This window comes from Sceloporus occidentalis, unplaced genomic scaffold, assembly GCF_023333645.1.
Source record: "Sceloporus occidentalis isolate IW3139 unplaced genomic scaffold, rSceOcc1.0.p SCAF_76, whole genome shotgun sequence".
NCBI lineage: Eukaryota > Metazoa > Chordata > Lepidosauria > Squamata > Phrynosomatidae > Sceloporus > Sceloporus occidentalis.
The window spans coordinates 1,506,242-1,521,642 of NW_028317056.1; the positions used below are offsets into that span (position 1 = coordinate 1,506,242).

General features: G+C 48.6%; 1 protein-coding gene across 3 annotated transcripts; it reads right to left on the minus strand.

Moving 5' to 3' along the window:
- Nucleotides 1–1,661: 1,661 nt before the first annotated feature.
- LOC149285724 (rhomboid-related protein 1) lies at nt 1,662–8,340 on the minus strand. 3 transcript variants are annotated; one of them, XM_089495012.1, is made up of 9 exons: nt 8,302–8,340; nt 6,479–6,641; nt 6,419–6,423; nt 6,096–6,320; nt 5,428–5,576; nt 2,898–3,010; nt 2,616–2,716; nt 2,119–2,179; nt 1,662–1,933 (listed from the first exon to the last, which is right to left on the minus strand). In XM_089495012.1, exons 1-9 carry the CDS (start codon nt 8,338–8,340, stop codon nt 1,662–1,664), a joined length of 1,128 nt encoding a protein of 375 aa, XP_089351138.1. The 3 variants fall into 3 exon arrangements, with proteins under 3 accessions (XP_089351138.1, XP_089351139.1, XP_089351140.1); XM_089495013.1 differs by lacking the exon at nt 6,419–6,423 and having other exon boundaries at nt 6,483–6,641; XM_089495014.1 differs by lacking the exons at nt 6,096–6,320; nt 6,419–6,423 and having other exon boundaries at nt 6,483–6,641.
- Nucleotides 8,341–15,401: the final 7,061 nt, after the last annotated feature.

Here is a 15,401-nt window from a genome sequence, read left to right on the forward strand (position 1 = left end):
GTGCTGCTCGTAGGATTCCATTTCATTATTCTTTATTTAAATAGTCGCCGCACCGACCAATCAGAAGAAAGAACCGGAATGGCACGGCGTGGCATATGCGTTTATTTTCGTGAGATTCTACGTTTTTTGGCACTTTTGAGGCGTCTCGGGGGCCGCGGGAGGATGAACAAAGCTGTTTTTTTTTAACCCGTTCAGAGCCAAAGGGGACCCGTAATGAAATGTATCACGCTGCTTCGGCACTGAAAGGGTTTAGAAATAAATATAGACTCTGTTACATTTAACTCTTACATACAAATGTCTCACCTTATAACGTACATTACAATGCAAGCACTAAAAAACGGCGTTTTTAGGAGTTCCCTGTAAATGAACTGCCCCCCCCCCCCCGTCCCTCTAAATGACCCCGTTACCATTCTTTGTATAAAGACGTTTTGGCACACGAGGCAGGTGTGGATCCGGGTGACGTTATTACAGAGAGGCGGTAATTCTGTATTGTGTTTTTTTTCCCATTATATTAACACACATATATATATATATATATATATATATATATATATATATATATATATATATATATATACACGCACGCTGTATGTATATATATATATATAATGCATTGATGTCTGTTGGACGGTTGATTTTCAAAGAAATGCTATCCCTGTTCAAATGAAAGAAAAAGAAACAAAGTGACGCTGATAAAAAAAAACAAAACCTCATCGTTCTCGTTAATAGCGCCAGAAGATTCCAGACCCTCCCTCTTTTCCGCCGCTTAAACTTTCCCTAAATGTGTTTTTTTTTAATTATTGAATGATTTGCTTAATAACTTTATGTTTCAGATAAAAATGACTGGGCCTCCTTTTAAAGGGTTAAAACAATAGAAATTGGCTGTTCCCAGTGATTTTAGACTCTCCCCCCTAAAGTATTATAGATCTAATACCTTCATTAAAAAATCTGAATGAATAAAGGTTATGCTGGCGTTATTGTGGGTGGGGCTAGCAGGTAACCACTCCCCCCGTTTGGGTAAATGATCTTACTGGATACAACGTTTCTATCCTGAAAAGAATCGACATTCTCTGGAGACATCTCAATGATTTAGAACATTCTTTTCCAAGATGTTTGATCCAAAGAGGGCTCCGGGGGCCACCACCGTTTTACCCGACCCCTGTGAGTTTTAGTTGGGGGGGCACTTAATGGCCACGGCCCAAACCCTACCGTGATACAGGAAAAGTAAGGCATTTCTGAGAAACTGAACCTAAAAAGGCACCCAGGGGCCGCAGATCGAATGGGGGGGGGGACTCGTTGGGTCCATCGATGTTCCTCTTTGGATGAAGCCATCAAAAATCAGCAGAGGTTCTCCTGGTGAAATTTGCGGCTCCTGAACATCTCAGCTGGTGTGCCGCTCATAAAACCACCCGGCCGCCTATATACACAGCGAGCAGCAATACCTTTTCCTACCTTACTGAGTGGGGTTAAAGTGGGGAGACCGTGGACAGCGGCCACCCCCAAAAATCCAAACCCAACCCAAGCGACTACCTTTTTTTTTTTTTGGGCCGGAGTCCGACGAAGAGCCCGGCGGCGGGAAAAGAAAACAGCAGGCAGTCCAGCACCGAGGGGGGGGGGGTGGGAATTAACCTCGAGGAGGTGACGTGTAGAGGGTTCAAAGGTCACGGGGGATGCGGGATCTGCACACCAAGAAGGTCGTAAGCAAAAACATTCCAGAAGATGGCGAAGGCGAGGAAGGTGGCGTAGCACAGGAGGATCACCCACCAGCCGCACTGGTCCTGGAGGTTCTCTTCGTAGCTTCGCAAGATGGTCAGCCCCATGCTGACCCCGACTGCGGCGCCGGCGAGGTGGGCCATGAAACTGGGCTGCGGGCCGGCGGCGGGTAATGGAGGAGAGAAGCGGAGCCAGACGGCGCGGCCCACCTCGGAGCTCACTGCGAGAAGAAGGAGGAAAGGATGGCGGCTGGAGCTACGTCTGGACTCACCTCAGAGGGAGCGTCAGACTCAGTGTTTGGTCATCTGGTGGGATTGCCCACCAGGTGGAAGGCTCAGGGGCAGATGGGGTATTAAACAATAATGCGGGTTTACCCAGAATCCCTTTCTCCAAATGTGTACTTACTGCAGACCAATGCAAGAACCATTCGGAGCACCTTGTACGGACAGCGCATGCCGGCCCAGTTCTGTGGGAGGAAGAGGAAGGACAGGTTATCAAATGGGTTCCACAGAGGAACCACCCCTTCCCCTGCCACCACCGACACATAGCGGGACCACCCCTTCCCCTGCCACCACCGACACATAGCGGGACCACACCCCTTCCCCTGCCAACACCGACACATAGCGGGACCACCCCTTCCCCTGCCACCAGCGACACATAGCGGGACCACCCCTTCCCCTGCCACCAGCGACACATAGCGGGACCACCTCTGCCATCACCGACACATAGAGGGACCACCCCTTCCCCTGCCACCAATGACACATAGAGGGACCACCCCTTCCCCTGCCACCACAAAAACATCACCCCTGCCACAGAAAGGGTATAAGCACTCCCTGTTACTCTGATTTATCTAATTCACTATACATGATAAAAAACAAAGCGTAAAGTGAAGGAGAAGATACCATGACGACATTGGCGAGATGCGCAGAGCACAGGGCGTACACGCCGCCCGAACCACCGACCAACGGCGCTCTCATATCCGTCACCGAAACTGCCAAGGACCCTGCATGGAGGCAGAGTTAGTTTATAACCCGTGTGCATAAGAGGTTAACAATTTTGTTTATTCCTCCCCGAATGAGTAAAAGTATGTTGTGCGTTCTAAGAGGAACGTTTTTTTCTGTAACTTTTTGAAATACCTGCCATGTCCGTCAGGTTCTGGGTTTCTGAGTAGAGAGGAGACTCACCGGCCAGCACTCCGGCGAGATACAAGGAACTAATTCTCAGGACTCCGTGGACCATCTCCAGGGGCACCCCGATCATCAGCTGCAACAGAGTGTTAAATCCCAGCTGCTCCAGCCTGCCGGAAACACCAAACGTATAATCCCATTTACCAAAAACAACTAAAAGCGACAACCCCCAGCGCTGTATACAGTAATAACCCCCCCCAGCGCTGTATACAGTAATATAACCCCCAGCGCTGTATACAGTAATATAACCCCCAGCACTGTATACAGTAATAACCCCCCAGCACTGTATACAGTAATATAACCCCCAGCACTGTATACAGTAATATAACCCCAGCGCTGTATACAGTAATATAACCCCCCAGCGCTGTATACAGTAATATAACCCCCAGCGCTGTATACAGTAATATAACCCCCAGCACTGTATACAGTAATAACCCCCCAGCACTGTATACAGTAATATAACCCCCAGCACTGTATACAGTAATATAACCCCAGCGCTGTATACAGTAATATAACCCCCCAGCGCTGTATACAGTAATATAACCCCCAGCGCTGTATACAGTAATATAACCCCCAGCGCTGTATACAGTAATATAAACCCCCAGCGCTGTATACAGTAATATAAACCCCCAGCGCTGTATGCAGTAATATAACCCCAGCGCTGTATGCAGTAATATAACCCCCAGCGCTGTATACAGTAATATAACCCCCCAGCGCTTTATACAGTAATATAACCCCCAGCGCTGTATACAGAAATATAAACCCCCAGCGCTGTATACAGTAATATAAACCCCCAGCGCTGTATGCAGTAATATAACCCCCAGCGCTGTATACAGTAATATAACCCCCAGCGCTGTATACAGTAATATAACCCCAGCACTGTATACAGTAATATATAACCCCCCAGCGCTTTATACAGTAAAATAACCCCCAGCACTGTATACAGTAATATAACCCCCCAGCGCTGTATACAGTAATATAACCCCCCAGCGCTGTATATAATGGGAATAAATGGGCATTAATCGTTAAATGGCGTCAGCGTTTGATGTTTTCTCATGTTTTTATAATAAACGTCGTTCGGACATCTTGGATGATCGTAGAATCTGCTGATTAAATCCTTTTGAGGCCGCGGGGTCCATTAGTGCCTCCGTGTTAAGTGGCTCTTGGCGCGGCCGTGAAGAAGGGACACGAGGAGCGTTCTACTGGCTGGACGCCCGGCGCCGCTAATTCTTTCAGTTTTAAAATATATTTTATGTATTTTGGCGCAAGATAACATCGCCGTAATAATCCAATTTCCTTAATACTTAAACCTTCCAGTTACAATTATTTACAGCAAATCCTGGAGTCTGGACAGTGCAGCTGCGCTGGGCGGAGGCGGTATCAGGGGGAAAAAAAAAGAGAGAGGGGAAAAAATGGATTCCCAGAGGATTTCATAAGAAAATGGCGGGAGTCGCACCTGATTGGTTCAGGCTGACTTTGTAAGGATAGGGGAGGAGACATAAGAGAACCTCGGGCCAGGAAATTGATTAGATAATGCTGGCTCTGCCACAGGCTGCCTCCAGTCTCAGCTTCCCTTTGATTTAAATAAATTAAACGAAATATGTCTAAAAACGACAATAAAAGACATTATCGTTGGTTTGACATTTTTTAGGTCCCTTTAAGGGCGCCTCGGTGTTAATTCCACAAGTGAACAGGAGAAACATTCGTAAAGGGCCTTAAATAGGGTGCCACGTAGCTAAGCGCTCGGGTTACCATAGCAACACTCTGCGTGGCCTTGGGGATTCAATATCGGCAATAAGCCCCTCCGAGGTTAAATAATACGGAAGGGGGGGACGCGTGGGACGCGGTAATAAATAGAGCCGCGGGCGGAGGGCCGCGGGGAACGGATTCGGCACAAAATCGGCTTATTTTAGGCTCTTTTTTTTTTTTAAAAGCGCCGATTTGGCGGGTGTATAAAATGTCACGGGGGGGGGTGTTAGTGGGTCAGGAAGTGAAGAAAGTGATTTTTTTATCGTAATTAAATTATTCACAGGGGAGGAAAAAAGCTAATTTGTGCTCCTGAATTACAGAGAAGATTCCGGAATTTCAAGATCCTTTAACTTTAGCGGAACTAAAAGAACCTTTCATATCATTTCATCGATTTGTAATTCAGAAACATACCTGGGAACTCAACACCCAAATCCTCCGGGGTGCGGGAGTGGGGTCTTGCTAACCAATAAGCTGTAGCCCTGCCCCTGAGGAGCAAAACTCTTTAGCAATAAAGTTATTACAGGGACACTACCTACCCACTGTGGATTGTCAGTGTCAGTGGGGATCTCAAAGTGGAAACGAGCAATTGTTTGCTCCATTAACATAATAAAGCATGCTTGAAGCTAATTATTAGGCTTGACTCGTTAACAACGGTTACCTGGCAACCATATAAGAGAAAAAAAATCTGGGCGCTGAATCCGTAACTTTAAGCAAACAATAAGATTTCATTATTTTAGAGGAAATTTTGACTCTCCCGTTCTTAGTAGCCCCAGCTTACCCGACATGCATGAACATGTAGGTGAGGAACCGCCAGGCGCGTGCCCGGTGCCCCGGATGGTAGACCAGGGGGCTCTTCATATATTCAGGGTGGTACGTCTGTAAAACCCATTTGTTCAGTTTGACCCCGTAACACAGGAAAATAATGATCTAGAAAGGATGAGGCATGTATAAGAACAGCAGAAAAGGCCCGCCCAGGAGGTTCCTTCTCTTCACACCGATCCCTAACACTGCGATCAAGGATGGGGGGGTACCAAGACGGAGCTTTCTAGAACAATGAGATTTTTCACCTCTACAGAAGTCATAGCTAGCGTTACCATGAGATTAACTCCACCTGCTGCTTAGGGGCCCAAATAATACATGTGGCCCCCCATCACATGGATATTAAAGACAGCCAAACTTGTATTGGGCTGCTTAGCTTTAGTACAAATTAGGACCCCCCTCCCACACCATGCCATTATTGGCCCCTGAAAAACTTTGAGCTGCCCATGAAAAATGGTTTACTCCATTGGGAAGATGCTCTGGGGTTCCATGATCTCCTCAGGGGAGATGGGCATGCACCTGCTCCTATAGGACGCCATGAATCTATGAAAGGCAGCGCTGTTAATGGGCATGAAGGCCGACCTTGACCATAATGTCCCCAGTGAGAAGGTAGAGAAGACATCTTGCCTGGGTCAGGGTCACAGCTGCCATGAAGAAGGGTGGTGGGAACGGTCGGTGCTGGTAGAAGTACCACCGCCTCTCCATCTCCCCGGGCAGGATCTCATAGGCCACATAGCGGACAAATCTCTTGTAGACGCCCAGCCCGGCCTGGTCGAGGAGGACATCCCTTGGAAGTGCGCGTTGGCCATTGTTGATGGCCCGTCGGAAACTGCTGGACCTCTTGCTGCTGATCTGCCATGGAAAACAGCACCAGAAATTACCGCTAAATCATCATAATAGCCCCGACGGGGTAAATCTGTACATTGGTGACGGATATATCCTCAATATACCCCTTCTACCCCTACGTAGCGGGCAAAGCCTGTTTCCTCAAAGACTCTTCTGTGTTTTACTCACTAGGTCCACCAGCTGAGGGTAACAGATCTGCCCCTCTTCGTTGCCCTGAGAAAGGGCAAATAACATCTCCAGCTTGGCAGGGTCCAGGGGCAGCTCATGATTGTTCACCAGGGTGGCAAAGGTTTCTGCGCAAACAAAGCCCGTGTTCTCTGGGTCAAGCTGTAGAGGAACGGAGAGGGACCGGTTATGGCGGATGCACAAGAGACACCTTCTCACACGCAGAGACAGCCGCTCACCCGACCACGCAGCGAGAGACCCGCCTTCCACAGGGAACACACCAGGGCGCGCTATAAGCCACAATTACCCCAACTCTCTGCTGTCTAATTTCCCAAATACTCTCATGCAGCCAAACCCCAGAACTTGCGTTTATACCGCAATATTGTTACATATCTACACACGCGTGTTTTGCGACTACACGCACACGGTAAGAGAGAAAATGACCCCCCCCAATGCTTTGTATTTACCAGACCTAACACAACACAAACTTAACCCCTGCACTCTCTAATTACTAGACCACAACTACCAGAACACTCTAATTGCCATGACACAAAACCCAGAATGCTCAACTATCTAATAATTAGTTCAAACACACTTGTACTCTCTAATTACTAAGACACAACTACCAGCGCTCTCTAATTCTGAAGACACTGAAAACAGCGCACTCTACACCAGCACACATCCACCAGCGCCGTCTGGTTGTCATTCCCACAAGACACGTGCACTCTAATTGACAGTCCTCAAGCATTCTTTAATTAATAGAACACAACTGCATGCACTCCACAGTTACTGACCCACAAGCACTCAGCACTCACTAATGACCAAGACACCAACCCCAGAACACTCTAACACACAGCACTCACTAATGACCAAGACACCAACCCCAGAACACTCTAACACACAGCACTCACTAATGACCAAGACACCAACCCCGGAGCACTCTAACACACAGCAACCAGCTCAGTCTAACTGTCAATCATAAACAACTGTACTCTCTAATACTACCACGTGCACTCTAATCACCAATTCCAAACCAGCTCCTAATAGGACTCAAACACTGGGCCAAAAGGCACAACACCCGTACTCTCTAATCTCCACGTCGCAATTGCCCCTACTTTCCGTTTGCCAAATCAAGGTACTTACTAATGCCAAAAAATGCCACTTTGCAACAACAAAGCCGGGGGCACAGGACCCTGATAGATTAAATGCCCCCCCAGACACTAATACCCCTTGGCGTCTCCGGCCATTCCAGTTACCGGGAGGTTTCTGCACAATTATTATTATTTATTGTTTTTATTGTTATTATTATTATTATTTATTGTTTTTATTGTTATTATTGTTGTTGTTGTTATTATTATTATTTATAAACACATTTGGGGGAAAGTTTTGCTGTTTTAATTAAACATTATTGTGATTTTTAAGCAAAAATTCAGAAAAGTGAGGGGGAGGAGAGAGGGGCATCAGGGGAGGAGAGAGGGGTATGGAGGAGGAAAGAGGGGCATCAGGGGGTCCCAAAAGGTAATCTGCCCCTGTAAAGGCTGTCCGTAGGAAGAATGTGCCCTGCCAGTAACCCCCAGAATCAGGGGCCCAAAAAAGCTAGTATACTGGTGCAGCCCTCTGCCCTTCCCACAGTCACTCACACTGCCTGCCCTTCTCACAGTCACTCACACTCCCTGCCCTTCTCACAGTCACTCACACTGCCTGCCCTTCTCACAGTCACTCACACTCCCTGCCCTTCTCGCTGTCACTCAGTCTCAGCCCTTCCCACAGTCACTCACACTCCCTGCCCTTGTCACTCACCCCCCCAGTCCCAGCCTCTCACCTGCCCCTGGATGAGCCGCAGCAGGGAGCTCCTGTCCATATACTCACGGGAGTGCTGGATCAGTGTGAAATGCACTCACCCCCTGCCTCCCGCACTCCCATGCAGCACCCTTAATGGCGGGATAGCGGGGGCAGCAGGGAGGAGAGGGGATAATGGGGTTCAGGTAGAAGCGAGAATCATGGTCCACAAACACGAGAGAGAGGTCAAGGATGGGAGATAGTGGGGAGAGGAGGATTGTGATGGGAGATAGTGGGGAGAGAGGGTCTGTGATGGAAGATAGTGGGGAGAGGGGGTCTATGATGGAAGATAGTGGGGAGAGGGGGTCTGTGATGGAAGATAGTGGGGAGAGGGGGTCTATGATGGAAGATAGTGGGGAGAGGGGGTCTGTGATGGGAGATAGTGGGGAGAGGGGGTCTGTGATGGGAGATAGTGGGGAGAGGAGGGTTGTGATGGGAGATAGTGGGGAGAGGAGGGTTGTGATGGGAGATAGTGGGGAGAGGAGGGTTGTGATGGGAGATAGTGGGGAGGGGGAGTCACAGCTGACGGACAGATAGAAGGATGGAGAGATGGGGGGCGGTGATAAATAAGCCAGGAGGAGAGGACTGGGTGCGAAGGCTGTTCCGGGGGGCAGATTGTCGGAATGGGGAGGGTCAGGAGGGGAGTAAATATTAGGGGTATGAGAGGCGAGGATGCGGAGGACCGGGGTATGTTGGGCAGATAGAGACCGGAGGGGGCAGATAGAGACCGGGGGGGGGGGCAGACACACACAGGGGTGCTGAGGATGCTGCCACACGGGAGGGGCAGGTTTGATGCTGCGGGTGGCAGGCAGCGGCGAGCGGTCCACGCGGCCCACGCTCCGTGGGTCTGTCACCTCCCCGGCTCGCGCTCCAGCCTCGAGAGCTCCGCCAATGCCAAGGAGCCCGATCGGGGGTGTGGAAGGGGTTGACCAATCGGAGGCCGGGGAATGGGGGGCGTGGCTGCAGTGACAGTGAAGGGAGAGGAAGCTTTACAGAGTCTGACAGAGACCCCCAAACATGACATAAACACGTAACACGTAAACTACACGCAGAGACCCCCAAACACAACATAAACACGTAACACGTAAACTACACGCAGAGACCCCCAAACACAACATAAACACGTAACACGTAAACTACACGCAGAGACCCCCAAACACAACATAAACACGTAACACGTAAACTACACGCAGAGACCCCCAAACACAACATAAACATGAAAGATGTAACCTACACGCAGAGGCCCTCCAAACATGACATAAACATGTAACATGTAAACTACACGCAGAGACCTCCAAACACGACGTAAAGATGTAACACGCAACCTACACGCAGAGACCTCCAAACGCGACATAAACATGTAACATGCAAACTACATGCAGACCCCAAATATGACACAAACATGTAACACGCAACTTACACGCAGAGACCCCCATTTATCCAAACCCCGTGATATTCATAGCAGAAAATAACCACAAAAAGCCGTTTTCTATCAGAAGATTTTATTTCATGAATAAAGTCGGGGGGGGGGCGTTCCATGCGGACGACATTAGGGGGAATAATTCGATTCGGGGGTCCCTGACAGCTCCTCAACTCACCGTCCACGCGATTCATCCCCCCCCACCCCGCGCGAACACCTGCAGCAGCCCCCGCCAGCACCCCGCAGCAGCCCCCGCAGACACACGCACCCCACGGCAACCTCAACCTCTCTAACTACTGCACCGCTTCCACGGATTCATGCCCCGGAGTAAGGACGTGATATGGCAGCGGCGACGGCAGTAGTAGTAGTAGCGGGGCACTGGGACGCGGTAGACATGGCACATATCCAGCCGCACCGTACAGGACACTGAATTTCCCCCCAAATTAGACAAATATTAATCCTGCAGGGCAGACTAGACGGGGGCCGATCTGCCGGCGGGTTCTGGGTTTCTAGGTGTTGTTGAGTCAGTTGGGGTGGGTTCTTTGCCCTCCTGCCCCCTCGGGGGTAATTATGTGAATTTGTGATGAAAGCACCAGGAGGGGGGAGAGAGGACGTCACGGAGACAAAAAGATTTCTGTGATTTCAGGTTTTATTTCCTCCCCAGCCTGAAAATCAGGAGAACAAAACAAGAATATTTACTGAGTCTCCCCTCCCCATCACACCCGCCGCCTCCAACCTCCCCATCACACCTGCCGCCTCTCCCCATCACACCCGCCGCCTCCAACCTCCCCATCACACCTGCCGCCTCTCCCCATCACACCCGCCGCCTCCAACCTCCCCATCACCCCTGCCGCCTCTCCCCATCACACCCGCCGCCTCCAACCTCCCCATCACCCCTGCCGCCTCTCCCCATCACACCCGCCGCCTCCAACCTCCCCATCACACCTGCCGCCTCTCCCCATCACACCCGCCGCCTCCAACCTCCCCATCACCCCTGCCGCCTCTCCCCATCACACCCGCCGCCTCCAACCTCCCCATCACACCTGCCGCCTCTCCCCATCACACCCGCCGCCTCCAACCTCCCCATCACACCCGCCGTCTCCAACCTCCCCATCACACCTGCCGCCTCCACCCTCCCAATCACACCCGCCGCCTCCACCCTCCCCATCACACCAGCCGCCTCTCCCCTCCCCATCACACCCACCGCCTCCACCCTCCCCATCATGTCGTTGGACTCCCCACACTGTATTATCCTCTGCCACTTCTGCTGGGAGGCTGTTCCTCTTTTCTACCAGCCCTAGCCCGTTCCAGTTGCCATCCGCTACATTCTCACCCTGGTGTCGGATCTCCTCGCTCCTCACCATCCGTGACTCGCGATTAAACGTGATCCCGTTAAACGTCTGATCGATGAAATCGTCCAGATCGGGAAACTCATCAAGGTCTGCAAAACAAGCGTCAGCCTCTTAGAAACGTTCAGAGTTGGCGACTGCTGAGCGGTGGGGGTGAGGGGCGGCTCGATGGGGGCAAATTACCCAGGGAAGGCTCAGTTACCCCTCTGGATGTACAAGCTGGAATATATGCAGCCGGCACTCGCGGGGTTAAAGTGCCGCCATAGACTAGTAACGAGCGCCTACCTGCAAGGCTGTCGGTGATTTCAGCTTCAGTAGTCGATTGGGGCTAGAAAAATAAACACAATATTAATTAAAATATCAATAATAATAATAAAATAATGACAAATATCATTATTAATGTATGTCATTGTTTTTGATATTATTTGTCATTCTTCTTCTTATTATTATTAATAATGGCAAAACTAATGACAAATATTAATAATGATAAATAATAAAAATACTGTGTAATAATGATTAATAATGACAAAAAATTATAATAATAATAAAGATAATAAAATAATGACATCATAATATGTGTTATTAGTTTTGTTATTTTTGTCGTTATTATTATGTCATTATTTTTGGTATTATTTGTCATTCTTCTTCTTATTATTAATAATAGCAAAACTAGTGACAAATATTAATAATAATAATGATAAATAACAAAAAAAATGACAAATAATAATAATAAGTCATTTATTCGGCGATTACCTGCCGTAATTTTGTTGACGTCTCGCGGACGTTGGTAACAGCTGAAGAACGTCTGTGAGAGACAACAGAGGTTATAGAAAGGGTTAAAACGCGATAAAAGACAGCGAGAGAGCGGGGATTCGGTCAGCGACAGCCGACGCCAAACGAAAAGAGACGCCCCGGGTGTCTCTGACGGAGTGGGCTTGGTCTTCCAGGTCCTCGTAGGCCGGGGGCTTTCTTACAGCTGTCGGGGGCATTCTCACAGCCGTCGGGGGCCGGTTGGGTAAGCAGCGAGACAGGCGGGGAATCGTAGTTACCTCTTCTCCCAAACCATCTTCTCCTGAAGAGCTCGCAGCCAGCGCTCTCTTTCAAAATGGCTGTCTGAGGCCTGATGAGATAACGGGAGAGCGGCGCGTTACGGCTGCCACCAGAGAAGCTCATTAAACCTACACTCTCTTTCCTCGTGTTTTTTCTATACATACAAGCAAGATGGCTTTCCCGTTCTTTAATGTCACCGCAAAAGGGTAACGAACGCCAGCAGGATCGACCGGGGACAAGGACGCCACCTGTATGGGGAGGAAGAATAATATCGAGAAATATTCCAGAAATTTCCGTGGGTTCGGTTCACTAAATAGAAACACAGAACCCGCCGGCAAATCGGCCCCATCCGGCCCCCGTCTAGTCGTCCGTTTCTCCTGCTGTAAAGACTCAAACCTTTATCAGTCGTTGGTCTCGTCTTAGATTCAGGAGCCGTATGTCTATCCCATGCATGTTTAATCCCCTCACTGTATTACCCTCTACCACTTCTGCTGGGAGGCTGTTCCACTTATCTACCACCCTCTCAGTAAAGTAAAACTTCCTTGAATCCCATCTAAGTCTCTGTAATCACAGGACTGAGATAAATACCCCCCTCCCCCGATTAACTAAGAGATGGACATCTCCAATCCATCTTTAGAGGTCTCCAAGGTCTGGTGGTCTCGAGGGGTAGTGGGTATCAGCCTGAGGGTCACATGAACCCCGCTCGAGGCTCTCAGCCAAGGATTAGGAAGCGAAGGTTCTTATATAATATGCATCCGTATCACATGATATAGAATATGGGGGATTAACGCGGGGGTCCCCACTAAATCCTCACCTCCTGCAAGTCGATCGTTCCCCATAGCTCTCCCTGAAGAAAGAAGAGAACCATGTGAGTTATAACGGGGCAAATGCCGGGTGGGCCGCTGGCCAACAGCCCCCGACATCCCCGCCCAACCTGCCCTTTCAGCCACCAGCACACTACGTGTGGCAGCGCAGGCCCAGCCAGCAGCAGCACTTCCATCATTGGGTGGCTGCTGGCCTTAAATGCCGGCGCCGCGGAGTCAGCCCCAGTCCGGCCCTGCATTCCATCGCTGGACACGTGAACAATATTAACCCTTTACCTATAGAACGCATCACATTTTATGACTGGCGCAGGACTCCACGCTCGCCACAAGTACCCTGCTTCTAATGTTAAATGTTATGGGACGGGGGGCACCTCTTTATTGTTGCTTCCCCCAATTTTGTAATAGGAAAGTTCCATCCCCCGCAGAACGAAGCTGTACGTCCTCCACTGGAACTTCTGCAAAAGAAAAAAAAATGATGAGAATTTAAGACAAGCTTTCGAGGAAAGGTACATTATAGTAGCCTCTACCGCTGCTGCTGGGAGACTGTTCCATTCATCCACCACTCTTTCGTTAAAGTAAAATCTCACCAGGTTTTGCCGTCTTTTGTCCAGAATCCCCGATAGCTCGACCGGCAGGTCTTTATTGGCGGCCATCGGTTAATCCGGGAGCCTCAGCGGCTGGTGGGCGCTGCTCGGCACAGAGACTCCTCGCACTTCTTCTGCAGAATATCTCCGAGCTCCAGGAAATCAACTTCTCATAAATACCAGTTCCTGGACTCTTGTTTTTCTTTCTATGGCAGTTACGGGTTCAAAGTTCACGTGGAAATTCCCATTATCTGTGAAGGAAACCCAGAATCTGCCAGCGGATCGGCCCCATCCGGCCCCCGTCTAGTCACCCGTTTCTCCCGCTGTAAAGACTCAAACCTTAATCAGTCGTTGGTCTCGTCTTAGATTCAGGAGCTGTATGCCTATCCCATGCATGTTTAATACCCTCACTGTATTACCCTCTACCACTTCTGCTGGGAGGCTGTTCCATGTATCTACCACCCTCTTATGTTACATTTAAACCTCTCTGTTTTGAATCAAAATAAGTCACGAGGAACTTGTGAAGGACGTTCCGACACGTGGCTCCTCAGAAACAAGAAATTACTTGTGGTCTGCCGGCCACCGGCAAAAAGACACGAGTCAAGATCTTGGAATCCAAATCCTCTTAAAGATGAACTTTAAATAATAAAAGATTATTAAATGTTATCAATTACCAGCTAGAATGCCAACAAATCCCCTTGTTTTGCCTAAAATAACCTCACATGATCACTTTACGGTTTTTGTGAATAAGATTTTTGTAGTCCGCGGCGAGCCAATGAAATCGATTCTTTTTACTGTAGACACTGCAAGCGAAACAGATTCAAACTTTTCTCTTTTTCATTTTTGGCGTCTTCGTTTTCTGCCGACTCAATTAGAAACACGTGTCTAGCTGAATCATTTATGCTGATTGAAAGGAATCTACTATTCAAATAACTTGAAACATTGTTGGCTCTGAGAGGGTTCTAGAACATACGAGGTACGAGGTTACAAAGTATCTTTTATGGGGGGGTATTTTTGTTTTCTTTGGTTCATTGACGCCCCCTTTTCGTGTATGATGTAAATTTGGTATTTGATAAGATTTGGGAAAATACATTTCATGCATAATTATTACTCAAATAAATCAAGTGAATTTAAAATAAAAGTGAAATTTCTGCACTGTTTGAAAATAGGGCAGAATCGGGGAGAATCCAGAAAAACATTAAATCAGCAACGAGCCGTGCCGGCTTTAATGGGCCCTTAGTAAACCTCAGCTTTGGGGCCGGCTGCTTATTCTTTCTGCCCCAAAAATTAAATCCCACGAAAACGTTTTTTAATTATAAATCCACAAAAAAAAAAAAATGAAACACCTCTTACAATGAGTTTTAAAAAAATCCTTTATTTTCGGTGACAAATTGATACAAAATCCTTCACAGCGGGTGCACGTCACGTGATTCCTCCGACACGCGGCGTTTAAATTCCAGTTCCGCGTTTGGGTAATTATCCGGTTCTATCATAATTATTCGGGGGGGGGGGGGGGCTAATATTTACAGCGATGAGGCACATAAAAAAGTGTCTTCCCTGCTCTAGAACCACCGAAAAGTGAGAAAGGCTCTAGAATTTTGAAAAATGCGGTAACTATGACATCACAAAAGCGCCACCCACTCTAAATGGAATCCCTCCCGCTCTATACGTTTGCTGATGGGCTCTTTCTTGTGATTGGTGCTTGCTTTTATACATTTTTCTGGATTTCTTCTGTGATCGCAGGAGACTCGGAGCCCCCCCGGTCCAGACGGCCCCCCAAAAATGCTCATAAAGTAGTTATCGCTACAAATATAACAGGACCCGGTATCTGCCGAAGCCACGGGGGTCCGAAATAA